Genomic DNA, 25,648 nt, shown 5'->3' on the forward strand with positions numbered 1-25,648 from the left:
AAAGGCAAGGGAAATAAAGGCAAAAATAAGTAAATGAGACTACATCAAAGTAAAATCTTCTGTACAGCAAAAGAAACCACCCAAGAAGACACGAATGGCTAATTGATAAATGAAAAGATGCTCAACTTCATTAGCTATTAGGAAAATGCAAATCAAAACTACAATGAGCCCTGGCCGGGTAGCTCAGTTAATTAGCACATCTTCCAGATGCACCAAGGTTGCAGGTTCAGTCAGGGCACATGCAACAATCAGCCAATGAATGTGAAGAATAGAGTTACCATGTGACCCACCAATCGTTCTAGGTATCTACCAGAAAAACTTGGTAACAGTTATTCACAAAGATATATGCACCCCTGTCTTTTCATTGCAGTGCTATCCACAGTGGCCAAGACATGGAAACTACAGGGCCCTTCAGTAGATGATTGGATAAAGAAGATGTGGTAAAAATATACGATGAAATACTCAGCCATAAGAAAAGATGAAATACTGCCATTTGTGCCAACATGAGTGGAGCTTGAGAATATTATGCCAAGCAAAATAAGTCAGAAAAATAACCACATGATTTCGCTCATGTGGGATATAAAACAGATCCATAGAACAGTATGGTGGTTACCAGAGAGAAGCAGGGTGGGAGGTTGTAGAGGGTCAACGGAGCCAAATATATGGCGGTGGGTGATTCTACTGTGGGTGGTGGGGACACAGTGCAATATACAGATAATGTATCATAGAAATCTCTTGAAACCTCTATAATCTTATTAACCAGTGTCAACCCAATAAACAATAAAATAAATCATTCAAATCAATCCTATACTAACCAGGATTTATAATGATGGCCAATATTTCTAAACTTTTGGCAGACAAAACCTGGGTTTAGATTGCACACAGGGCAGAGTATATTCTATTGCAGGGTGATTTTGTTACCGATGACCTAAGAACAAAATGATTGGATATTATAAATGCCCTTGAAGACAAAATGACAGGATTTTTAAAAGTTGAGGTTGGAGAATGATCATCAAGCTCTCCCTAGTGTAGATCAGGTTCCATTTGTTAGGCAGACCATGAAACCTCTAAATTTTAACTGGAGACTAACGCCCACTTCTAGAATCTGTGCTAAAACCGCGTTTATTCAATGCCTATATTCTCAGGGAGCCTAGAACGTACAGTGGAGGTACAGCACGGAACTGCATGGGGAGAGAAGAGTACGGGGAACAGGTGGAAGATTAGAGGAATAATCCGAGATGGGTAATCAGTTTCTCTCTCCTCGTCAAATCCTGCAGCAAAATTCTCTCCACAGGTTTTAAAGGGTTCCACTTCCGGACATCAGCCCCCCGTCGGAAACCAAAATCCCAACTACACAAACCGCTGCTAGCCGAAAGCACAAAAGAGGTGTGCGGGGGCACAGGAAATTGAAGCGTTCTACTGACAGAAACCGCAGCGAGATGAGGTCACGTCGCGTCCGACCAAAACAAAATGGCCGGCTGATTTCTAGCAGCCGGGCGAGTGCACCTTCAAACTTAACAACTGAGCATGCGTCAAAGCCTACACGCATGCGCCTTAAATTGTTTGTGACTGACGCAGGCTTGAGTTTGCGCAGACTCAGAAAACACAAACGGAGTTAAAAATGGCGGGTACGGGTTTGGTGGCTGGAGAGGTTGTGGTGGATGCACTGCCGTATTTTGACCAAGGTTATGAAGCGCCTGGAGTACGGGAAGCGGTGAGTTTGGAGTGTCTGTGTAGGAGGCTCAGCGCTTCCTGGCCCTTAGACCCTCAGCTTATTACGATTTGCTGCTCTCGTTTTTAGGCCGCGGCGCTGGTGGAGGAGGAAACGCGCAGATACCGACCTACTAAGAACTACCTGAGCTACCTGGCGGCCCCGGATTATTCTGCTTTTGAAGTAAGTGTGATGTCTTGAGCCCAGCGTATCAACCAGGATTTCTGCGAATCTTTACTTTGGATTAAAAGCCTTACCCACGTTAACGTGGATTCCAAATTCCGGCTTTACGTATTGCTTGCTTAGCTTACATAGATATTATCCGGCCATTGAAGAGAGCTAGATAGATAAGCTGCTTCTCCGGGGTTCTTATTCTGAGATCCACAGGAAGACTTCCTCAGTGTCCGCGAATTACCTAACGATGCGAAAATTCGTGTGTACGTTTTTCTGAGATCGGTTCCTTGTGTAAATTCTCAGTGGGATCTTCTACTAGGAGGTTCACTCTGCAGAAACTGATCCAGAATTTTTAAATATGTCTGAGAACCACTGGATGGCGGCCTTTGTCTAAAGCCTAGATGTTTACAGAATGTGAATGACTGAAGGACCAACCTTTTCTACGTAATATATCATTTACATATTTAGCCTAGAAGTGCACATAAGATGATATGTAGTGCCTAATCACCTAAATTAACTGTGAATATAATATTTTAAAACTAATGGATTCTGTTAAGCATTTTAATACATGCGTGTTAGGAATTTCTGTCCCGTTATAGGTAACCATTTATTTATGAAAGAATTCTGTCAAACAGTATTTGTATTGAAGTAACATTAACAAATATTGGTTAAGTTTTAAGTAGGAGAGAGATGTTTCTATGTTATGCTATTTTCCCACACTTTTCCCAAATATATATAGTTATTACCACATCAAGAACTAAATACAGTAATGATTTCTTATTAAGCGGGTTGTTGAAAGTTTCAGATATTGCGTTCAATCATGAACTTTTAAGTACTTGAACCAGCTTTTTTTTTTTAGCTCTCTTAAATACAATGTATGGTTCGCATCTTTATAATTAGTATATTGATTTTTTAATATTTTTTTAATAATAGAAGCTGATAGTATATATTGGGTTCGCTCAGTTCTAAAAATAGCCCTGTAAACTATTTGTTTATTTTTCCAGTTTTTCAGATGGGAAAACAGAGGCTTACTAATTTGCTCAAGACCTTATCCATTCCTCAAACTGGCTTTTAAAACTGCTCTCCATTAATTCATTCAATAACTGTTTATGAGGGTCTTTTTTTTTTTTTTTTTTTTAATTTTATTTATTAATTTTTACAGGGGTGGGAGGAATGAGACATAGCAACTCAAGAGTTGCTTCACTGTAGTTGTTCACTGCTTGCTTCTCTATGTGCCTTGACCCGGCAAGTCCAGGGTTTCAGACTGACGACTGCACTCAGCATTCCAGGTCCACCCTCGATCCACTTGCTCCACCACAGGCCAAGCCAGTGGTTCTCAACCTGTGGGTCGCGACCCCGGCGGGGGTCGAACGACCAAAACCATGGGATGGCTTTATGCAACCAAACCCTGTGTTTTGGTCGTTGACCCCCGCCGGGGTCGCGACCCACAGGTTGAGAACCGCTGGGCCAAGCGAAGGTCTTTTCTATGCCAGGTAGTGGGGCATAGGAAGCGAAGGTCTTTTCTATGCCAGGTAAGGTCCACACTCATGGAGGTTACATTCTAGAGTGAGGACAGACAAGTCAGAAAATATTAGACTATGGATAAAGCTATAGAAAGAATTAAAGTAGTGATGTGGTAGAATTACTTGAGATCGAATAGCTAAGGAAGGCCTACCTATCTAAGCTTGAATGAGAATGCTTCACGGGCAGGGATCTTTTGTGTTCTTCACCACTGTATTTTCATCACTTAGAACAGTGCCTGGTACACAATAAGCACCCAAATATTTATCAATGGAAGATCTTCTAAGACAGTTTTATTTAATGAACGCTAATGTGTGCCAGATATGCCAAGAGTTCTTTTCATAACTTAGTCCCATGAATGTTGGCTCAGTCTTGGAGAGAGTTGAGTTAAAACTCCAGATCTTATCCTTACTTGCCCTGTGAGTTAGGTAAGGGCTACTTTGTTAATGGTTCAAGATGCTTGTACTGTATTTTTATAGTTTCTTCCTTACCTAATTATTAGTTGTTATTCCTTGTGGGTCACTGTGCATAGCCTCTAGATAGGAGGCCCTGTTTTTCCGCAGTAAACTAGATACCTAGATTTTCTTAGAGCTTTGTGTAACTCAGCAGTAGCCGAAAACAGGCTTTTTCCAATAAGAAATGATTAATGCAAAACTTTTAAACGAAAAATGTGGGCTTCTGGAAGGCCTTTTTTGTTTACTCTTTAGTCTAATTGTTGAGAAAGTTGAAGCTATCAAAAAACTGAAATTACATAGGATAACTGAGATACTGCTATAAATAGACTGCTCACAAAAATTAGGTGATATTTCAAAATGAATATGAAGCAATAAAATATCCCCTAATTTTTGTGAGCAGTACATTTCACTTAAGCAGCTCTTTATATTCAGGACTGGAAATGTATAGAACAAATGGAATAGGATTCAAATGGAATTGACCAAATCATTGGACCTGAATAAAGAAATAGAGTAATACCTTAGACAACATAGCAGAAACCAGTTTGTTTTGCCCATTCCACCTTTTCCATTCTTCGCAAACACTAAACTGAAAATAGGACCAAAAAAAGAAACTATAGGCTTAGGCTTATACCCCTAAGCAAATTATTGTATGTCCAAGCCCTCTCTTCACTGCCCCCAATGAATACTTAGGTCTTAGTTCTCAGCACTGGCTTTATTTTACAATCGACTGAGGAATTAAAAACAAAACTTTTAATCATGTCTAGCCTCCACCTCAGAACAGTTAAATGGGACTGAGGGAAAAGGGTGGAATGTGGCAGGGATTGAAATTGTTTTTGAAGGTCCTTGCTGATTCTGTTGTGCTGCTGGGATTGAGAACCAGTTACCTAGAATTAATTCTTTTCTCTGCGGGCCTCTTTACATATGAAGGGTGTGCCAGTGTTCTCCAGATCCTAGAGAGCATTTAACCCAAAGAAGGTTTGTGAGAAGAGAAATGGGTAAGATAATATAATATAAAGTATAAAATATTTAAGTAGGTTAGATTCATTATTTGGTGGTTGTTCATTTTAATTTGTTAATATGATTTTGGAAAAAATTCTTTCTCTAATTTATACATCAGACTGACATAATGAGAAATGAATTTGAAAGACTGGCTGCCCGTCAACCAATTGAATTGCTCAGTATGAAACGGTAAGTTCTATTTCTGGGTTCAGCAGGGCTCAAATCATTGTTTAATTTTAATATTTTGGTAAAACTACTGTAGCCATGTTAAAACTAACATTGAGAAGAAAAAAATCCTTACCTGTTTGTATATATTTCTTTTTTCTTGTGATAGTGGTTCATATAATCTTGTGTTAATGTCCAAAGATATTCTTTGCACAATTATTTAAAAATGCAAACTATTTTAAAATCCACCCATGGGGAATGGTAAATTGTAATGAAGCTCATGTTTAAGATTTTCCAGGGAGGTGTTCCTGGTTAGATACCTAGTCCTTCACTGGTGGAATGAGCCCATGGCGGCTAGTGGCCCCCGCGTCACTCTTGCACAGGCAGCATTGCCAATGCAGAGTGCCTGGAGGGTTTGTCTTTGGTGCCACTGTCTCCTCTCCTGTGCCACTTCCTACTAAACTGTTTCTCTTTCCTTGGGGGAAAACTTACATGCCCTCTAAAATGAAGAATTGGATTGCTTAATATCTGAGGTCCCTGTCAGCTCATTATGAGACCCACGAAGTGATCTGTCAGAGCCAACCAGGGCCACGTGAACAGTAGGGCTGTCCTCTCAGTATCTGGAACAGATTGTAGGAGGGATTTGAGTGGAACCAGAGGACCAGATTTCTTCTCTTGTGCTCCGTTTCCGCTCTGGCCTGAGTAATAAAGGCAGAGCAGCTTCCAGGACTCCTCCATTCGCCCATTTCCTGGGACTAGTGCTCTCAAGGTGTCCCTGGTAGTAACTGCTTTAGGGCAGTATGTTTCAAACCACAGGTAATGAGCCATTAAGCAGCAGGTTGTGAAGTAAATTTAGTAAGGCACTACAAAGACTATACTTTCAGGAATCATTTCCATAGTTTGTTATTAGTAAGACACTACAGTGCTTTTTAGAGGAAATAGGATAAAAAAAATGCCAGAATGCATTGTGTGTAAAGGTCAGTATTGTTTTGTGAAGCGTTGGTTCAGCTCCATTTGTGTAGTGGATCACAGTGTAAAGTATTTCTTACTGTAGATTGTAGTCAGAGGTTTGAGAAATGCCACATTTATAAGGTATATGTTTAAAGCTTTTTTTTAAAAAACAAAATGGTTTATTCTTGATCTCAGTTTCTACAGTATCAAGTAAAAATATTAAAATGGAAATGAGCGTTGGCCAGATGGCTCGGTTGGTTAGAGCATCATCCCAAAGCACGGAGGTTGCTGGTTTGATCCCCAGTCAGGGTACATACAAGAACAGATCAAAGTTCCTGTCTCTGTCTTTCTCTCTTTCTCTCTCTCTCTCTCTCTCTCAAAAATCAAAATAAACATTTTTTTAAAATGGAATGGACATGAAAGCTTTGTAGTAACTCAGTAATGAACTGAGATTTATGAAGAGTATTTGCTGGCTCTGTTGGCAGTGTTGAAGGACTGGGTAGTGTGAAGAGAGAACAGAGTGAGGTCCAGTTTTTTTCTCTAGAGGGTGTGGGTATGTGATGAGAAGGTGCATGGATCACAGGTGTGTCCTACAAAAAATGATAGCGTCATTTTTTGGTCCTTTTTCCTTTTACTATATTGTAAGCATCTTAATTTTCTTAAGTATTAATCAATAACATCATTTAATGTCTACTATAGCAAACCCTTATGTGACTGTACCATAGCTTAGTGAATCAGTTCACATTGATGTGAACATTTTTTTGTGGCTGTACGTAATGTTGCTAAGTCTTATTTAAAAATTGATTGTTTCTTAGGATAAGTAGGTTTTTTATTGTTGCAAGGTTGCAAAGTCTGCATCTCATCCTCAGTCTTCTGTAGTTTTGATAGTGTGTGTAGACCCATGAGGCATTCTGTTGAGAAGAGAGATAAAGGTTTGAGGGAATATGGTAGTTATATTATTGTTTAATTTCAGATATGAACTTCCAGCCCCTTCCTCGGGTCAGAAAAATGACATTACTGCATGGCAAGAGTGTGTAAACAATTCTATGGCCCAGTTAGAGCATCAAGCGGTTCGAATTGAGAATCTGGAACTAATGTCACAGCATGGATGCAATGCCTGGAAAGTATATAATGAGTAAGAAGCTGTTGTTTTTTAAAACCCATTCCACCCAGAGCTTTGGTGTGTTTTTTATATGTAGGAAGTAAGGTAGGGGAAGTGGGATAATAGTAGAGCTGAACTTGCACTTAGAATCATGTCCTAGAACTAGAACCCGTGTGAAGGACTCTGCTTTGAGACCATCTCAGAGTTTGTGTACTAAGGGGACCTAACCCTAACTACCATGTTTATTGTATAATGTAATACAACGAGTTCTGAGGTCTGATTACAGATCACAGCTTGGTGGAATGTAATCCTTAACGTGAGGGTTCTTATACAGTCAGTTCTTGTTATTTGCATGTTGTGTTCTATAAAGTGGTCTTGAGAAGTGAATAAGCAAATACTGTACCGTTTCTCCTAGGAAAACAGATGCACATGTATACATACACGTACCACGTAGTTATCATCTCGAATCCTAAAAGCAAGTCATCCTGGCAGATTCTATTTTCTTTATGTTTTAAAAAAGAAAACAAAGTTCAGAAGTGTTGAGTAGCTTGCTAGAGTCGGAAATTAGGCTGCATCCTTTGTTGCTCTCCATCTGTGAGCTGACACTGGAGGCAGAGCCTGCCCTCCACTTCAGCTGGGGACGCATGAGTCCGCAGCTCAGAGCTTTTTCCCTGTTCTGAGAGGTGAGCGAGTGAGCGCAGAGCACTGCGAGGATTGATTTTGAGGTTACTGGTAGATTGAGTGGGTAGGAAAATTGTAAATACGGAATTGGCAAATAATTAGAATCAGCTGTAAGTGGGAGAACACCAGGTACAAAGTGCCAAAACAAGCCACTGAGCACCTGTTCTGTTCCACATAACTAGCTTTTTAATTTTTGGGGTTTTATTTATTGATTTTAGAGAGAGGAGAGAGAGAAAAAGGGAGGAGAGAAAGACGGGGCAGATAGCAGGAAACATCAACCAGTGGTTGCTTCTCTTACATGCTTTGACCCGGCAAGCCCGGGGCCTCAAAGCCGCGACCTCAGCCCCCAGGCTGACACCCTACCCACTGCAGCACTGCAGGGCAGGCTCCGTACCAGCTTTAGCTTTAGGTTAGTTTCTTGTCTAGGGTTCAGTGTCTTACTTGTAATATTTGGTAGTTAGGTGATTTCTGTGGCCCCTTTGAGCCCTAAAATTTCAAATGTCTATTAGTTTAAGGAGAAAGGTCATTGAACCTCATGACTGCGTAAAACTGTTGATTTAGAACAGCGGTTCTCAACCTGTGGGTCGCTACCCCGGCGGGGGTCGAATGACCAAAACACAGGGGTCACCTAAAGCCATCGGAAAATACATAATGCATATCATGTAGCAAAATTACAGTTATGAAGTAGCCACCAAAATTATTTTTTGGTTTGGGGTCACCGCAACATGAGGAACTGTATTGCAGGATTAGAAAGGTTGAGAACCACTGATTTAGAAAATGTTTTCTGAAATAATAAAGCAAAATCACAACATGATAAATACCTTTTTTTTTTTAATTTTCAGAATTTTGTTTAAAATTTTTATGGCCATGTAAGTATCCAGTAGGCAAACTGCAGAATTTGTGAAACTATAGAACGAACAGTTTGGTTTCTTTTGTGAATATGTTGCAAGGGGGATGAATGAGAAATGGGGTTGGGTGGTTAAGAAATTTGAGAGAGATCAGGTTTTTGTGTTTTGGTTTTTTTTTATAAAAGTGGGAAAATGTGATCCTGTTCTTAAGAATTATCTAGTTGGTAGACAGCATTCTATGCCAAATAACCAGTCGTCCCATTTTAGGCAGTATGGGGGGCATCCTTCATTCTGTGAATTCCAGTGATCCAGACAGGGACATTAAGAATTAGGATCATTAAGAAAGGGGGTGAGACACCCCATTAAAATTCATTTTAAAAAGATAAAAAAGACTAGCAAAATTAAAGATGATATAACTTTGGTCAACTCACTTAACATTCTTTTTTTTTTTTGGTATTTTTTTTGGGGGGGGTTGTATTTTTCTGAAGCTGGAAACAGGGAGGCAGTCAGACAGACTCCCGCATGCGCCCGACCGGGATCCACCCGGCACGCCCACCAGGGAGTGATGCTCTGCCCATCTGGGGCATCGCCCTGTTGCAACCAGAGCCATTGTAGCACCTGAGGCAGAGGCCATAGAGCCATCCTCAGCGCCCAGGCCAACTTTGGAGCCTTGGCTGCGGGAGGGGAAGAGAGAGACAGAGAGGAAGGAGAAGGGGAGGGGTGGAGAAGCAGATGGGCGCTTCTCCTGTGTGCCCTAGCCGGGAATCGAACCTGGGACTCCTGCGCTGCTGCTGCTCTACCACTGAGCCAACCGGCCAGGTCTCACTTAACATTCTTGAACCTCAGTTTACTTATCCTTAAACTGGGAACAATAATATCTTATTTCAAATGGTTACTGTGAGGATTAAGTTAAATGAACTAATGGATTTAAGTGCTTAATAACATGCTTGACACATTGTAATTTATTCAATAAATGGTAGCATCTATGACTCAAACAAAAAAAGGGGGTGGTGAGATTTGGACATTCAGAGGCAAGCAAGACCAATTCAGGAAAGGCAGAGAACGTCGATCCAGAGCCAAAAAATACACCCTATTAAGTTGAGAACATTGCTTTAACTTGCCTAGAAATCTTGAATGATTTCCCATTACCTGCAAGGTAAGGTTCAGACTATTTAACATAATATTCAAAGCAAAGGCTATATCTCGATTATAGAGTTTGACTCCAGCCAAACTAGTCCTCTTTGGTAAATATATATAATACCCGCCTCTGGGCCCTTCTTCATGCCTCGCCCCCTCTTAGAATGCCTTTACATGTTTGACCCAAATTCAGCTGATTTAGGCCCAACTCTAATCTACTTTGTCGTCTTTCCTGACTGAAATTCTGCCCCTGGTACCCTCTCGCTGAGTAACTGGTGATTACTGTGTATATCACTGTTCCATTTAATCGCATATAGTGTTGGCCATCCCCCAAGCATATTTCGTGTCCTTAAGAGGCAATGAATGCTACTCCACCGGAGGTAATTATATCTTATCAAAGTAAAGTTTTTCCTCATGAAAGGATTTGAGGGTGTCAAGACATACTGGGCAGAAAGCTTTTAGCTCTAAGTAGATCTTGGGCCAGGACTGTTAAAACAATAGTATTTTGTTAATAAGGAGAGAATTCTGTACTTACAACTAGACAGAAACCTTCAGTGTCAGTCTTTAATTTTTTTTTAAGGTTTTTTTTTTTTAATTTATTCATTTTAGATAGGGGAGAGAGAGAGAGAGAGAGAGAGAGAGAGAAAGAGAGAGAGAGAAGGGGGAAGGAGCAGGAAGCATCAACTCCCATATGTGCCTTGACCAGACAAGTGCAGGGTTTCGAACCGGCGACCTCAGCATTCCAGGTTGACGCTTTATCCACTGCGCCACCACAGGTCAGGCCAGTCTTTAATTTTACAAGTAATCAAGCTTAGCCCCAGTGATGTCAGATGACTCATCCAAGGACACACAGCTATTTAGGGCTTAGATGGGACTAGAACCCAAGTTCACTGACACTCCCGTGATACAGCGTGGTAAGTTTTATAAGAAATCTTTAGAGTATTTGAGGAGGGATCTGTTCACTTAAGAGAGAGATGGAAATAAACTGGGTTTCACAGGGAAAGGTAATTCAGAAGAAGGCTCCATGGGAACGGTTCGTTTCCTCTCCTCGAGTGGGCAGCAGACAGGAGGGGAGAGGGCTGAGATAAACGTAGACACAGAAGTCTGTAGGGTAAAGGAGGGTTTACAAGGGTGTACTCATCAGATATTTTCCATCTTCTTGACAAGCAATGACAGTTTAAGAGGTGATTTAAGTTCGCCAAATCAGAGTATCAGGAAACTGCTGGAAGACCTGGAATAAGATTTAGCTTTGATACTATGTGACCTTGACCAAGCTTCTTAATCTTTCTACACATACTTTTTCCTCCCATGTGAAATAGGGATTATCATACCTACCTCAAAGTCTTATGAGAATTATATTAGCTAATATTTTTGTGGTGTCTTAATGTGGTGTTTGGCATGAGAGCTCAATAAATATTAGCCCCTTTTTTTTTGAGAGAGAGAGAGAGGGACAGGGAGACAGGAAGGAGAGGGAAGAAAAGCATCAACTCACAGTTGCTTCACTATAGTTGTTCATTGATTGGTTCTCATACATGCCTTGACCACGGAACTCAAGCCGAGTCAGTGACCCTTTGCTCATCCTAGCGACCTTGGGATCATGTTGATGATGATGATGATTCCGCACTCAGGTTGGTGAGCCTGCACTCAAGCTGGATGATCCTGTGCTCAAGCCAGCAACCTTGGGGTTTTGAACCTGGGACCTCAGTATCCCAGTTTGATGCTCTATTCACCACGCCATTACCAGTCTGGCAAATATTACTTGTTTTTAAACAGAAAAATTTGACCTTCTTTTAACTAGGTAGTTCACTTTTAGTTGGTACTGTTAGATTTTAATGTACCTTAATCTGGTTTTTCTTTCTTTCCCCTTAGAAATCTAGTTCATATGATTGAACATGCACAGAAAGAGCTCCAGAAATTAAGGTAAATTTTTTCCTCTTATTTCAGAATAAAGTTTAGGTGAAACCTTTATAAGTAGAAGAAAAAGGAACCGATGTATTGTAATGACATGAGAGGAAGCAGTTGATGATATGCTTTTTGTCCAGCAGCTGGTGTTGGGTTTGTGCTACTCGAGTGGAGGAGAAATAGACCTGAGGTCTGAGGACATCTCTATCAGGCCACTTACTATTTACAAGTTTCAGACAATGAAAAGGAACTTTTAGAAGGGGGAAAGGTTACAGAATAGCATGTATGTCCTGATTTTTTTTTAATCTAATCTACACACATGTGCACATACATCCATAGGAAAGAGCACGAAGGACGCCTACCAAAAACTAAACAGCAGTTACGGAGACAAGTAGAAGCGCACGGAGGAGGACTTTGTGTTTTTAACCAGTCTATTCTATATATGTACACTTAAGTTTTCACAGTAAGCATGTTTTATGAAATTTAATTGGAAAATAATTAGAAGAAAGTTAATTTCTGGAATTAGTTTAGGATTTCATATCTGTTCTGCTTACGGGATTAAAGATGTATTATATTGACTAGAGTTTTTTCTGTTGATTTTAGTCAAAAGAAAATGTTAAAGTGTAGGTGGGTTGTATAAATAATTTTTTTTTTCCCCAGGAAGCATATTCAAGATTTAAACTGGCAGCGAAAGAACATGCAACTCACAGCTGGATCTAAATTAAGAGAAATGGAGTCAAAGTAAGTACCTACAATTCCATCATCTTTGAAATTGCTTAGCAAATTTATGATCAGGGTCCAACAGTCTGGTCCAAACACTGTCCAGGTGGACACCCCAGGTGTCCGAAATGCTGTGCTCTGGGCCCTGCTCTTCGCTGCCTCGCCATTCTGTAGCATGGCCTGGGGGGCAGTGGGAAAGTTAGAAACACAGGCTGGCTTCTGACTGGTTCTGTTCTCAGAGCACCCTGTTTCCAGTTCAGTGTTTCTGCTCTGAAGGGGAGTCTACCTATTTTTAAAGGGAAAAAAATTGATCAATTCTTTTTGTTTTTAAGAGGGAGATTTTAGAATTTATTTTCTTGATAATTTGTGTCTACGTCTTCTGTTCTTTATGTATTTTAGTTTTTAAATATTCTTCATGTACACAGATAAGTTCATATAAATCCCTAAATATAACATCAATTTTTGTACTATTATTTTTTTTCTTCGTTATTTTGCTACTTTCCCTCCCTCCATCACCCACCTTCCCCTCCGCCTCCACATATCCCGTGTTGTCTGTTAGGCATCTTTTTCATATTTTTTCCAAGCTAATATAATCTTTTAAACATCAGTGTGTATTTGGGCCATGGCCAGGTAGCTCAGTTAGCATTGTCCTGACACCACAAGGTTGCAGGTTCAATTCCCAGTCAAGGAACATAAAAGAATCAACGAGTGAATGCATAAATAAGTGGAACAGCAAATCAGCATTTCTCTCTTTCTCTCTCTTCCCTTTTCTCTCTAAAAACTAATTTAAAATAGATATATACATGTGTGGAGCTTTTTTGGTCGTAGTTTTATTTCTCCCTAAGGGAAGGCTCCTTGAATCTCTTTAATTTTTTTATCAACTCTAGAAATTTCTCCCATCTTTTTTTTTGTTGTTGTTAATATTTATTGACTTTTGCAAAAAAGGAAGGGGGTGAGAGAGACAGCAACAGGAACATGAATCCTGGTCCTATATGTGCCCTGACCGGGGATTGAACCAGCAACCTCTGCACTTCAAGACGATGCTCTAACCAAACTGAACTATTCACAGCCAGGGCTCTCCACCATTTTTAACTATTGCTTCTGCCGTTTTTTATCCTTTTCAGTTAATGTATTTAAACTACTATCTTCCCTCACCCTTTCTTATCACTTTAGTTCTTTTTGGTTTCCTTAATTAAACATTTATTTTGAAATAATTATGGATTCACATGCCTTTGGAAAAAGAATGTAGAGAGTCTGACCAGTGGTGGTGCAGTGAATAGAGCATTGACCTGGGACGCTGAGATCCCAGGTTTGAAATCCCAAGGTCACTGGCTTGAGTACAGGCTTACCAGATTGAGCACAGGATCGCCAGCTTGACTCTAGGATCATTGACATGATCCCATGGTCACTGGCTTGAAACCAGAGGTCGCTAGCCTGAGGTCATTGGCATGAGCAAGGGGTCAGTGGCTTGGCTGGAGCCCCTACTCCCATCAAGGCATGTATGAGAAGCAGTCAGTGAACAACTAAAGTGCCACTACTACAAGTTGATGCTTGTCATCTCTCTCCCTTCGTGTCTGTCTGTTTGTTTGTCTGTCTCTCTCGCAAAAGAAAAAAGAAATAATGCAGAGAGATCCTGGGTACCCTTTACTCACTTCCCCTGGCTGTGCCTCCGTTTTTAAAAAAGAAAAGTTAAAAGTGAAGGTTAGCCTGACCTGTGGTGGCGCAGTGGATAAGGTGTCAACCTGGAATGCTGAGGTCTCCAGTTCAGAACCCCGGGTTTGCTTGGTCAAGGCACATACGAGAAGCAACTACTACGAGTTGATGCTTCCCGCTCCTTCCCCCCTCCCTTTCTCTCCCTCTCTCTTTTGCTTTCTCTCTCCTCTCTAAAAACTCAATAAATAAAATCTTTAAAAAAAACAAAAGTGAAGGTTAGTGTTGCGGCCCTGGCTGAAAATGTATATCTGTTGAAATCCTCTAAGAGAAATTTTACAATGAGCAATTTCTCCTTTATTTTTCTATTCTAGTTGGGTATCCCTGGTCAGTAAGAATTATGAGATTGAAAGGACTATTGTGCAATTAGAAAATGAAGTCTTTCAAATGAAGCAACAACATGGAGAGGCCAACAAAGAAAACATCCGACAAGACTTCTGAAAAGACATTGAATTCGGTGGGTAGATAGAGAGGCAGGCTGGGCTTTCCCAGAAGATCAGGCGCTGGCCTGTGAAGGACAATAGCATCTTAGGGAAATCATCTGAGTTTAGAAACCATAAGAAGTGGGCTGTTACATTCTATTTGTACATTAGCAAAATAAAAAATTTCAACTTGGTGGTATTTTTTTATCAAAAAAATTTCAGACTTTCAAAATAAGTATGACTTTAGAAGAATATTGAATTAATTTTGAGCCACTTGGACTATATTTTTGATCCAAGAGATTTTTATTGAAAGTTTTCAACTTCCACAAGAAGTTGGAAATTTTGGTTTATACATTTTTCATATAAAGAGATAGTTCTATACAAATTCTTGATTACAAGACTTAAGAAATACAGTGGCTCCACATATGTTATCTGTCATCATCCTCACCATAGGTAACAGTCACATAAAGCTTAATATGTGCTGAGCATTCTAAGCATTTTAGGTAGATTAACTAAACACAAATAAAAATAGCATTTGATCTTCAAAAACCTTAAATAGTAGGTACTGCTATTCCCATACACAGATGCGTACCAGGTGCTGATTTAATGTGCCAAAGTTTGTTATAGAAAGTACCATCTAGGTTTTGAACCCAGTAGTCTAGCATCAAAGTTGTGATCTTACCCACTCTACTCTAACAAAAGAGCCCTGGCCGGTTGGTTCAGTGGTAGAGCGTCAGCCTGGCGTGCAGAAGTCCCGGGTTTGATTCCCGGCCAGGGCACACAGGAGAAGCACCCATCTGCTTCTCCACCCCTCCCCCTCTCCTTCCTCTCTGTCTCTCTCTTCCCCTCCCCCAGCCGAGGCTCCACTGGAGCAAAGATGGCCTGGGCGCTGGGGATGGCTCCTCGGCCTCTGTCCCAGGTGCTAGAGTGGCTCTGGTCGCAACAGAGCAACGCCCCCTGGTGGGCAGAGCGTCGCCCCTGGTGGGCGTGCCGGGTGGATCCCGGTCGGGCGCATGAGGGAGTCTGTTTGTCTCTCCCCGTTTCCGGCTTCAGAATTTAAAGAAACAAACAAAAATAATAATAACAAAAGATTTCCTGTATAATTTGGAAAAAGTATTTGCAGTATACCAAAGGATCAGTAGTCATCATGTATAAAGACCATCACAAATCACTACTACATATATCTCTATAATTGGGGGAGAGAGTTACATTTTAAGAATTTTTCTAAACGGGTTGCACAGCAAATGTAATTTTTTTTTTTTAATTTTATTCTTGCCCATGGGTGTTTATTCCACCATTGCCTAGCCCTATTTACTGCACCTTCTACTCAGCCCAAAGAAATTGCACATTCTGGCCCTGACTGATTGGCTCAGTGGATAGTGTTGGCCTGGTGTATGCATGTCCAAGGTCGATTCCCAGTCAGGGTACACAGAGGAGTGACCTGCTTCTCTCCCCCTACTTCTACCCCTCCTTTTCCTCTTCCTCTCCTGCAGCCAGTGGCTCAGTTGGTTCAAGCATTTGACCCGGGACTGAGGATGGCTTGGTTGGTCTGAGCGTCAGCCCCAGACAAGGGTTCCTGGGTGGATCCTGGTCAGGGTGCATGCAGGAGTCTGTCTCGCTATCTTCCCTTCTCTCACTTAAAAAAAGAGAAAAAAGCCCTGGCCGGTTGGCTCAGCAGTAGAGCGTCGGCCTGGCGTGCGGGGGACCCGGGTTCGATTCCCGGCCAGGGCACATAGGAGAAGCACCCATTTGCTTCTCCACACACACACCCCTTCCTCTCTGTCTTCCCCTCCTGCAGCCAAGGCTCCATTGGAGCAAAGATGGCCCTGGCGCTGGGGATGGCTCCTTGGCCTCTGCCCCAGGTGCTAGAGTGGCTCTGGTCGCGGCAGAGCGACGCCCCGGAGGGGCAGAGCATCACCCCCTGGTGGGCAGAGCGTCGCCCCTGGTGGGCACCGGGTGGATCCCAGTCGGGCGCATGCAGGAGTCTGTCTGACTGTCTCTCCCCGTTTCCAGCTTCAGAAAAAGAAAAAAAGAAAAAAAAATTGTGTATTCTGTTTCTTGACTGAGACTAGGTTTCAGGTCATCCCTGCCCCTGGCCAAACACCTGTTTTTGCATAATATTTGCTCACAGTCGTCCTCTGTTGTGCTGTTTGCTAGTAAATCCCAGTCTCGTAGAGTGACCAGTTGGAAAATTTGCACATTTAACCTGCCTAGGTGAGTTTGGTGTGTTGAGTTCAGGATATATCACTTCATAGTAAACAACAAATGACTAAATAAGCCTGGTAATTTTTTCTAATCCGATCATCCCCAATATTAATATGATCAACGTTCTTGTCTTGTTCATAAATAACTAGAGCTTGGGGGTGACCTCAACAAAGCTAAGAGGAAAGAAAATCTACTTGAGCCTGAACGTGGTGGTGCAGTGGATAAAGCATTGACCTGGGATGCTGAGGACCAGGTTGGAAACCCTGAGGTCGCCAGCTTGAGTGTGGGATCATAAACATAACCCCAGGGTCGCTGGCTGTTGGTGTGCCCCAGTCCAGGCACAGATGAGAAGCAGTGAACAACTGAAGTGCCACAAAGAGTTGATTCTCATCTCCCTTCCTGTCTGTCTCACACACACGTAGACACACACAAATCTGCTTGACATTGGATGAACTGTAGCAAGTTAGCGGGTCCTACCTCCAGACGTTTGATAGGTGAACCAATAAATTGCCCATTTTGCAAGTCACTTAGAGTTGGATTTTCTATCACTTGCAACATAAACCATTCTGATTGAGACTGTCAATATAAAATACCCAGGTTGCTTGTTTTCTGAAGAGATTTAGTATATGCAGCAAAACACTTGATTTTTACAATGTCTATCTCAATAGACCATTTGGTTTGGGGTCTCTTATGTTGTCATCCTACAAGGGGAAAATAATGGGCAGAGATAAATAGTCAATCTGTCAACTTCAGAAATTGAGCTTTCTAACCCATATGAAAGCTTTTAGTTACCATCAAGTGTAGTGGCACGTTTGTAGTTTCTCTTATATATATTTTTTCAGAAGAGGGTTTTCTTTATTGGGAACTCAGATGGGCAGAGGTCTGATGACTCCAGTGAGACACTGAGGCTGAAGGAACATGCCACAGCGTTACCTCTGCCTCCTGTGCTCTCACAGTAGAGGGAAACCGTACACATCCACCGTTGAGCCCTCCCCATCGCCACTCTTTAGGACTTTTCCAAGGACCCCCCAAAAATGACACCCCACACAAAGTTAAGCCCAGCAAAGGGCCAGACAGAAAGCCTCAGTAACTCTTCTTGGTGGAACCAAAGCCAGAGAAGCCCATCACAGCTGCCATCTCATCATCCTCCTCAAATGTCGAGTCCTCCTCAGCCCTCCTTTTCTTCTCCTTCTGTTTCTCTTTCTTGTAGGCTTTGGCCTTTTCCTCTTCTTCTCTGAGCTCCTTCATCCTTTCCTCAGAATCATAATCTTTCTGCTTCTCTTCCATCTTCTTATTGACTTCAAAACGTTTCTTCACCTGGTCCACGGTGGAACGTCCCACACGCATAGACATGCCCAAGTTTCGCTGATGTTTCTTTCCATTAATGTGATCCAGGAAGTTGATAGAGTCCTTCTAAACACAGTCACAGACATTGCAGTAATATCCTCCCATCTCAGATTGTGGGGTGGTCTTGGTAATGACAATGATCTTCCCAAGCTTGGATTCCAGGTCCGCCTTGTAGTCCCTGTGCCGGAGAAGCTCCCACTTGACTGGCTGCACTGGTTTTCCATCCTTCTTTTCTCTCTCTTCCGTGAGCCTCTTCTCAGCAAGCTTGTCATATTTATCTTTATCCCACTTTCGGCAAAAGTCCAAATTTTTTGTCCCGCTGCCCGATGCCATCTTCCTCTCTTAAATATTTTAATCATTACCACTTGTAATTGTTTGAAATTTAATTTTTATAAAATACATGCACTCTATCTTCTTCCTCTGTCCCTCCTCCCCTTTCTCCCTTTCTGCTCCAATCCAATATTACCGTCACACCTATCTTGGTATAAAATAATAACAGTATTATCTTTCACTGCTCTGGGGTTTACTATGCTCAGGTAGAAAACACTCAAGCTTTCTTTTATAGTTATTTTTACAGATGATGGCTGGGACCAATATCCTCTTGAATTCTTCGCTCAAATCTTACACCTGGGCTGGAAAGACTCAATAACTAGGCCCCAAAGGCATAGGTCAGGGAGCAGAAGCTTTATTACCTTGTATGACAGCCTCAGAAGTCAACCCGTGTTAGTTCTGCCCCATTGTATTAGATACAAGTCAGTGAGGCCAGCCCACGTTCAAGGGGAGAGGAATTAGATTCCACCTCAGACTGAATTAGTGAAGAGTTTTGGACATGTTTTAATATCCCTTCCCCACCCTTTTCAGCAGTTCAATCCTAAAGTCATTAGGTGGAGCAGAGCAAGGCAGGCATTCATTTAGAACAGTGGTAGTCAACCTGGTCCTTACCGCCCACTAGTGGGCATTCCAGCTTTCATGGTGGGCGGTAGCAGAGCAACCAAAGTATAAATAAAAAGATTTAACTATAGTAAGTTGTTTCATAAAGATTTATTCTGCCAACTTAGCAAAAATCTGACATAAAGTACTTGGTAAGTAATTGTTATTATATGCTTTAACTTGCTGTAACTCTGCTTTATAAATTTTATAAAGTAAAGTTACTTCCCTACTTTATAAATCACCATTACTGTGGAACCGGTGGGTGGTTAGAAAATTTTACTACTAACAGATACAAAAGTGGGAGGTAGTTATAAAAAGGTTGACTACCCCTGGTTTAGAGGATGGGCTCTAAATCCATTCTCATGGTGTCTGCAAGAAGAGGGAAGAGCCAGACACACGGAAGACAACATGAAGACACATTCCAGGGAAGAACACGTGAAGACTGGAGATTAGGACTGTTGGGGACCAAATAAATAAACAGGGTATTTTTGTAATCTGGACAGAGGTGCTAGGCCCAAACCCCACCTCATTTGCCTAGTTAACAAAGAGCTACACCTGATTCTCATTTGTCTGCTTTTTTTTTTTCCTCTTGGTCATTACAGACCTTAAAAGCCATGCTCAGAAGATCTTGCTGAGGGTTTTGAGGGTCCACATCCGCCTGTATAAACTTTTTCTGTATATCTGGAACTATTTAGAAAGAGAAAACGGCATTACTAGCTGGATCAAATAAGAGGGTAGAAGTTTGCAAAAGAAAGGTTTGGCGTCTCCTGTACATCAGCATTCAAAAGAAATTCTTCAAAGTAAATAGATTTGCAGGAGTTCCAGGACATGACTGCCCCTCCTTTTTTTTATTATTCTGAATTGACCTTTAAGCATTTGTTGAGTACACTCCACAACACCTTGACCTCAAAAACTGCAAGAAACACCCGTCTCAATGCCAACCTCCAACAAAATACAGCAAATGAACTTTCAAGCAACATTCTCACACCCATCAAAACACTTCTACCCAATCAATCAACAGGCAATTCAAAGAGTACAAGAATGTACACCTTTGCTAAGCAAATCTACCCTCCTTCAAGCTTTGCAGCTGCAGCAACTTTAGCTTGAAGCAGTTTGGCCAAATTAGAAAATCTTTAAGATCTACATTTCATTTTATCCAAATTTCAATAAGCACACTTTACTTGTTCTAATTAAATTTTTAAATTTGTAGGGATATTTTATTTTTACAATATTAGAGCCAGCATTTCCAATTTTTGCATGCAAGAACATAATTCAGGCCTTGAAAACAGACACATTTAGACATTAAACAGAGACTTCACATACAATTACACAAATCAAGAGTGAAACCCGGGATTTTAGAGATTAGAATGTGGCCTGCTTGATCTTACGTAGGGCTACCTTAATAGGAATGTAATAAGGATAAATACTAAACAGAAATCTCTCTTAAAAAATCTCAAGTCGGCCGTATGAGATTTTTGTTTAGGCACATTCAAACAGGCTCCCCCTTCGCCCTCCATCCAGGCATAGAATAGGAAAGAAAGAAATTGATAGTTTAGAGAAAGTTAGAGAATAATGGGGAAAAGCTGTAATTTCCCCTCTTACGTCTTTTTATTTACTAAAGTTCAAATTCTAATAGCTGCTGCAACTGGCAGCCTAATCATGCCGAGTCGAGGGCCGCGGCAAGCCTCCATCTCAACCCCAGCCTAGCAGCAGACCTAGTTTACCAGGGTGGGGAAGGCTTCCCCATTCACCTCCCTGCTTTACCTTCCCCTTGGCTGCAGCCTCCACCAGTCTGGGCCCAACCTAGCCGCTGCATTGGAAACAAGATTCACAGGCAGAAGTATTTCCCTGACCTTCTTTCTTTCATTTGTCCTGCCTTTTATCAAAAATTCTTGGAATCCTCACCTTAAGGGCTGTGGCAAAAGCAAGACCTTGCATGTATGAAGTCCCAACATCAGTGCATATTCTGATATAAACTTCTTTTTCTATCATTATTCTTTCAACTGCCGGAATCAGCTGTGAAACAAATTCTTGATATTGTTCATCAGGACTTTGCCGAATATTGCTGAATTCTTCCATTTTCCCCCCTGCATCTCGAGCCTGATCCAACCAAAGCTTGTTGGAGTGGGGATCTCCAAGGGTCTGAGACAAAGACTTTGGGAGCAGAGAGCTGTGGAGGCAAAGTTTAAAATGGCCACAGCTGTGATATTCTCATCTCCCGAGTTATTCTCAGACTCCAAGTTTTTCTCATATTTACATTCCTCTGTTTCTACCTCATTCTGTTCAAACAGCTTCTTCTCAAATAAAAACATTTGTACAAAAAGAAAAAGGTCCCTCACTTTTGATCCTACAACTCCTCTATTTATTTTTCTCCTGAATTATTTCTTATTATACTTTCTCACCAAACTCTACTTAAAAGCTTTACTCTCTAAAAGCTTTATACTTACTTCGTGTGACTTTATTATTATACTCTTCCCCCAAACTCTACTTAAAAGCTTCACTCTCTAGAAGCTTTATACTTAATTTGTGTGTACACTTCTGGGGAGTTCCATTACCTCTTCTCTTTCCGTTTTTCAATGGCCACACATATGTGTATGGGCACCAATTGTTGCGGTCCAGCCACAACGAGTCTATTATGGGGTCTTCGAACGTGAAAAGGTATGGAATTGAAATAAATGATAGACAGGGACTTAAAGAGATATATAGATATATAGATATAGATATGTATATATCTATAGGTATAGATACACACACACACACACAAAGATGGGTTCAGAAGGATGCCACGGCAAACAGTCTCTACTGTTCTTAGCCGTAATGTGCCTGCTCCCAGAAACATATCCACTTTTATTCATAGAAAAAATGTGGTCCATCAGCAATTCAATTAAGTTTCCAAGGCAACTCAAAGACAACCCCCACCATACCATCCAAATCTACTTTACACTAATAAGAAACTAGCTTCCAGCCTCCTCTGGAGAACATGGGTGAGACAAATGAGAATCAGGTGTAGCTCTTTGTTAACCAGGCAAATGAGGTGGGGTTTGGGCCCAGCACCTCTGTCCATATTGCAAAAATACCCTGTTTATTTATTCGGTCCCCAACATAGAACAATGAATCTGAGCTAAGAAACCCTGGCAACCACCAGAAGCTGGGAGAGGGACAGGAACCCGTTCCCAGAGCTTTACAAAACAACATAGCCTTCCATTTTTAATTTTTTGAGGAATGTCCATACTGTTTTCCACAGTGGCTGCACCAGTCTGCATTCCCACCAGCAGTGCAGGAGGGTTCCCCTTTCTCCACTTTTAGGAATATATCCCCAAAACACCAAATCACTGACTCAAAAAAAGAAATGCACCCCCATGTTTATGGCAGCACTGTTCACAATAGCGAAGATCTGGTAACAGCCCAAGTGTCCGTCAGTGGATGAGTGGAATAAAAAGCAGTGGTACATATTGTTAAGCCTAATCCAGAGGGACTCGAAACATTGAAGACACGAACAAAATCCATCGATTACACATCAAAGCTTTATTGTCTAGCTTGGCCAAGCAGCGGCAACTCTGACAAATCTGAGGGAGAGTGTGCCGGCCCTTTGTTCTACCTAGTTTTTATAGTTTTGTAAGTGGCAAGTACAGAAGTAAAAATTGCAATTAGGTGCCCTTTACCACTATTGGTTATAGTCATATGTCCTTAACATGATAGGACCATGTTCAATTTGCAAGCCATACATCATTTTGGAGAAAACAAAACTTACAAGTCAACGCAATGGTAGAAAGATGTCTCTTTACATATTAAAAGGCATTCCTATATTTTCTAGTGTTCATCCTTCATCTCTCTGTCCAGAGTCACATGTATTAACCATATGCATTCATATGGGAGAGGTAGTTTCCATGGGGACAAATGCCCACAAATGGCTCATTACTATAAGAAAAGGTTTATTTTGGCTTTTCTCTTCCTGCACCTGGCTAGCCATTCACCCCTTTCCCAACAGGTGTGGTGGAATGTCTGGGAATCCATGTTTTCCTTCCCTTTGCATTTACAATACAATGCCAAGGGCCATCCTGGTTTGATGCCAATCACACAGTACAGAGATTATTCTCAAAATTTCTCTGCACACCTTAACCCAAATTAATAAAATGTTCTTTAAGCCTCTTAAAATATTAATATTGATTCTGTAGCTTTTGGTACTTTACAACACCTGCAGGTAAGGTGGCACAGTGGCTCCTCACATACATACTATGGAATACTATGGGGCCATGAAAAAGAAGGAAATATTACCTTTGCAACAACATGGATGGACCTGGAAACTATTATGTTAAGTGAAATAAGCCAGGCAGAGAAAGAAAAATATCATATGACCTCACTCATTGGAGGAATCCAAGAAACAATGTGAACTGAGGAACGGAATTGAGACAGAGGAGGGATCAAAGGGACCAGAGGAAAAGAGGATAGAGGGAAAGGGGATGATAGGATGGGATAAAGCTGAAGGGAAGGGGGGAGGGAGATGTTGAGGGGAATATGGGTAAGAGGGGGACGCATTGGGGGAGACATAATAAATAAAAAACAAAACAACATAGCCTTGCTGACACCTGCACTTCAGACTGCTAGCCTCCAGGTCTGTGAGGAGATGTTCTGTTGTCAGGCACCCAGTGGGGTACTGTCGTTTGTTGTGGCAGTCCTAGGAAATTATAGATACATTCCAACAAAGGTGAGAGCCGTTCTGCTTTGTAAACAGGGATTATGTAAATGGTGCATACTGAGGCTGGGACCCAGCCCTCACCCCACCACCCTCTGCCCTCTCTCAGCAGGAAGTTGGAAGTCTCTTGGAGAGGAACTTAGCCCAAGAGAAAAGACCTAAACTTGTTGAAATTGAGAGTTGCCCAATAAATGACCCAGCCAGGTCACTCAACTGAGGTTCAACAACCCCTTTCCACCACCAACATGCAGAGCTTCTAATCTGTTTTAGCTCCCCATCCTTAAATATGAACAGACAACTGAGGATTACCAGATAGGTAGCTGGGAGACTTCTTATCATGAAAGACAAAAAATTAAATGGAAAACTGGAAAAAACAGATGGTGCAAGAAAAAAGTCTTTTTTTGTTTCTTAAGAAATATATCCTTGGGCCTGACCTGTGGTGGCGCAGTGGATAAAGCGTCGACCTGGAATGCTGAGGTCGCCGGTTCAAAACCCTGGGCTTGCCTGGTCAAGGCACATATGAGAGTTGATGCTTTCTGCTCCTCTCTCCTCTCTCTCTCTCTCTCTCTCTTTCTCTCTCTCTCCTCTCTAAAAATTAGTAAAAAGAAAAATTTTAAAAAAAAAGAAAGAAATATCTCCTCGGCCCTGGCCAGGTGGCTCAGTGAGTAGAGTGTAATCCTGGTGCTCAAAGGTCATGGGCTCAATCCCCAGTCAGGGCCATACACAAAGCAACCAATGAGTGCACAACTAAATGGAACAATGAGTTGATGCTTTCCTCACTCAACCTCCTTCCGCTCTCAAATAAATGGAAAAAAAATTTTAATGAAAGAAATAACTATCTTTATCGTTTCTTGGTCTTTTGGCTAAGACCACGTGTAGTGTCTGTTCTTATGTTTAATATCTGAGACGTCCTCTACCCGAGGACAATATATTAAATGGATTTTTGAAGCATGGAGGAGAAATAGAAGCTTGCTCTGTCCACTCTATGCATAGACCTGGAATTGCAGTACTTCTGGGAACAGTGCAAAGAGGAAAAACAAAGAGATATATCCTCAGAGAACTAAGAAGATATCACAGCCAAAAAAGTTAAGAGATGCTATTTCATTAAGGAACATTCAGAGAACAAACTAGCTCTAGAAATTAAAAAGCATGGTAGCAGAAATTAAAATCCAGTAGGCATTAGGAATTAAGTTGACAAACTCTCCAAAAATTAGACCCAAAAAAGCAGAAATGGGAAATAGATGGAAAAAGAATAGGACTAGTCCAGAATTGGAGATTCAAAAACAATTGGAGATCCAAAAAAAGAGAAAACAGAAAGGAGGAAATCTTCAACAAAATAATTCTGAATTTTCCAGAACTGAAGGATATGAGCTTCCAGATTCCAAGGTCCCAGCACAATGGGCAAAAATAAACAAACTCCAAAGCATATTATTTGTGAAATTTCAGAACACCAAGGACAAAAAGAAAATTCTGCAAGATCTGGGGAAGTGAGGTCTGTTACATATTTAAAAAATCAAGAATGGCCCTGCCCGGTTGGCTCAGTGGTAGAGCTTTAACCTGGTGTGTGGAAGTCCTGGGTTCAATTCCAGTCAGGGCACACAGGAGAACCACCATCTGCTTCTCTTCACCTCCCCCTGCCCTTTCTCTCTTCCTCTCCCGCAGCCAGGGCTCCACTGATTCAAATGTGTTGGCCCCAGGCACTGAGGATGGTTCCATGGAGCCTCCACCTCAGGTGCTAAAAATAGCTCAGTTGCAAGCATGGCCCCAGATGGGCAGAGCATTTGTTCCAGACAGGTGTTGCCAGGTGGATCCCGATCAGGACACATGTGGAAATTTGTCTCTCTATCTCCTGTCTACTCAAGTAAAAAATAATGAATAAAATCACCTGAACTGTGGTGGCGCAGTCAACCTGGAATGCTGAGGTCAATGGTTTGAAACCCTGGGCTTGCCTGGTCAAGGCACGTATGGGAGTTGA

At 41.5% G+C, this 25,648-nt stretch overlaps 1 protein-coding gene, 1 non-coding gene and 1 pseudogene across 3 annotated transcripts; 2 read left to right on the forward strand and 1 right to left on the reverse strand.

Moving 5' to 3' along the window:
- Window positions 1–1,596: 1,596 nt before the first annotated feature.
- Window positions 1,597–14,697, forward strand: BCAS2 (BCAS2 pre-mRNA processing factor). 2 transcript variants are annotated; one of them, XM_066352497.1, is made up of 7 exons: window positions 1,597–1,714; window positions 1,802–1,894; window positions 4,979–5,049; window positions 6,950–7,111; window positions 11,614–11,664; window positions 12,307–12,387; window positions 14,391–14,697. In XM_066352497.1, exons 1-7 carry the CDS (start codon window positions 1,622–1,624, stop codon window positions 14,515–14,517), a joined length of 678 nt encoding a protein of 225 aa, XP_066208594.1. In that variant the 5' UTR covers window positions 1,597–1,621; the 3' UTR covers window positions 14,518–14,697. The 2 variants fall into 2 exon arrangements, with proteins under 2 accessions (XP_066208594.1, XP_066208595.1); XM_066352498.1 differs by lacking the exon at window positions 14,391–14,697 and adding an exon at window positions 13,975–14,221.
- Window positions 14,698–17,553: 2,856 nt separating this feature from the next.
- On the reverse strand, window positions 17,554–18,383 carry LOC136383138 (zinc finger matrin-type protein 2 pseudogene; annotated as a pseudogene).
- Window positions 18,384–24,516: 6,133 nt separating this feature from the next.
- On the forward strand, window positions 24,517–24,705 carry LOC136383686 (U2 spliceosomal RNA). Its single transcript, XR_010747494.1, has one exon. It is a non-coding gene; the product is annotated as a U2 spliceosomal RNA (small nuclear RNA).
- Window positions 24,706–25,648: the final 943 nt, after the last annotated feature.

Source organism: Saccopteryx leptura, chromosome 11, assembly GCF_036850995.1.
Source record: "Saccopteryx leptura isolate mSacLep1 chromosome 11, mSacLep1_pri_phased_curated, whole genome shotgun sequence".
Classification (NCBI taxonomy): Eukaryota; Metazoa; Chordata; class Mammalia; order Chiroptera; family Emballonuridae; genus Saccopteryx; species Saccopteryx leptura.

Excerpts from the sequence above, each read along its gene's own strand:
- BCAS2 (XM_066352497.1), top strand. The coding sequence starts at position 1,622 with ATGGCGGGTACGGGTTTGGTGGCTGGAGAGGTTGTGGTGGATGCACTG. Across the intron at positions 1,895-4,978 it reads CGGATTATTCTGCTTTTGAA|ACTGACATAATGAGAAATGA; the intron begins GTAAGTGTGATG and ends TTTATACATCAG. Across the intron at positions 5,050-6,949 it reads GAATTGCTCAGTATGAAACG|ATATGAACTTCCAGCCCCTT; the intron begins GTAAGTTCTATT and ends GTTTAATTTCAG.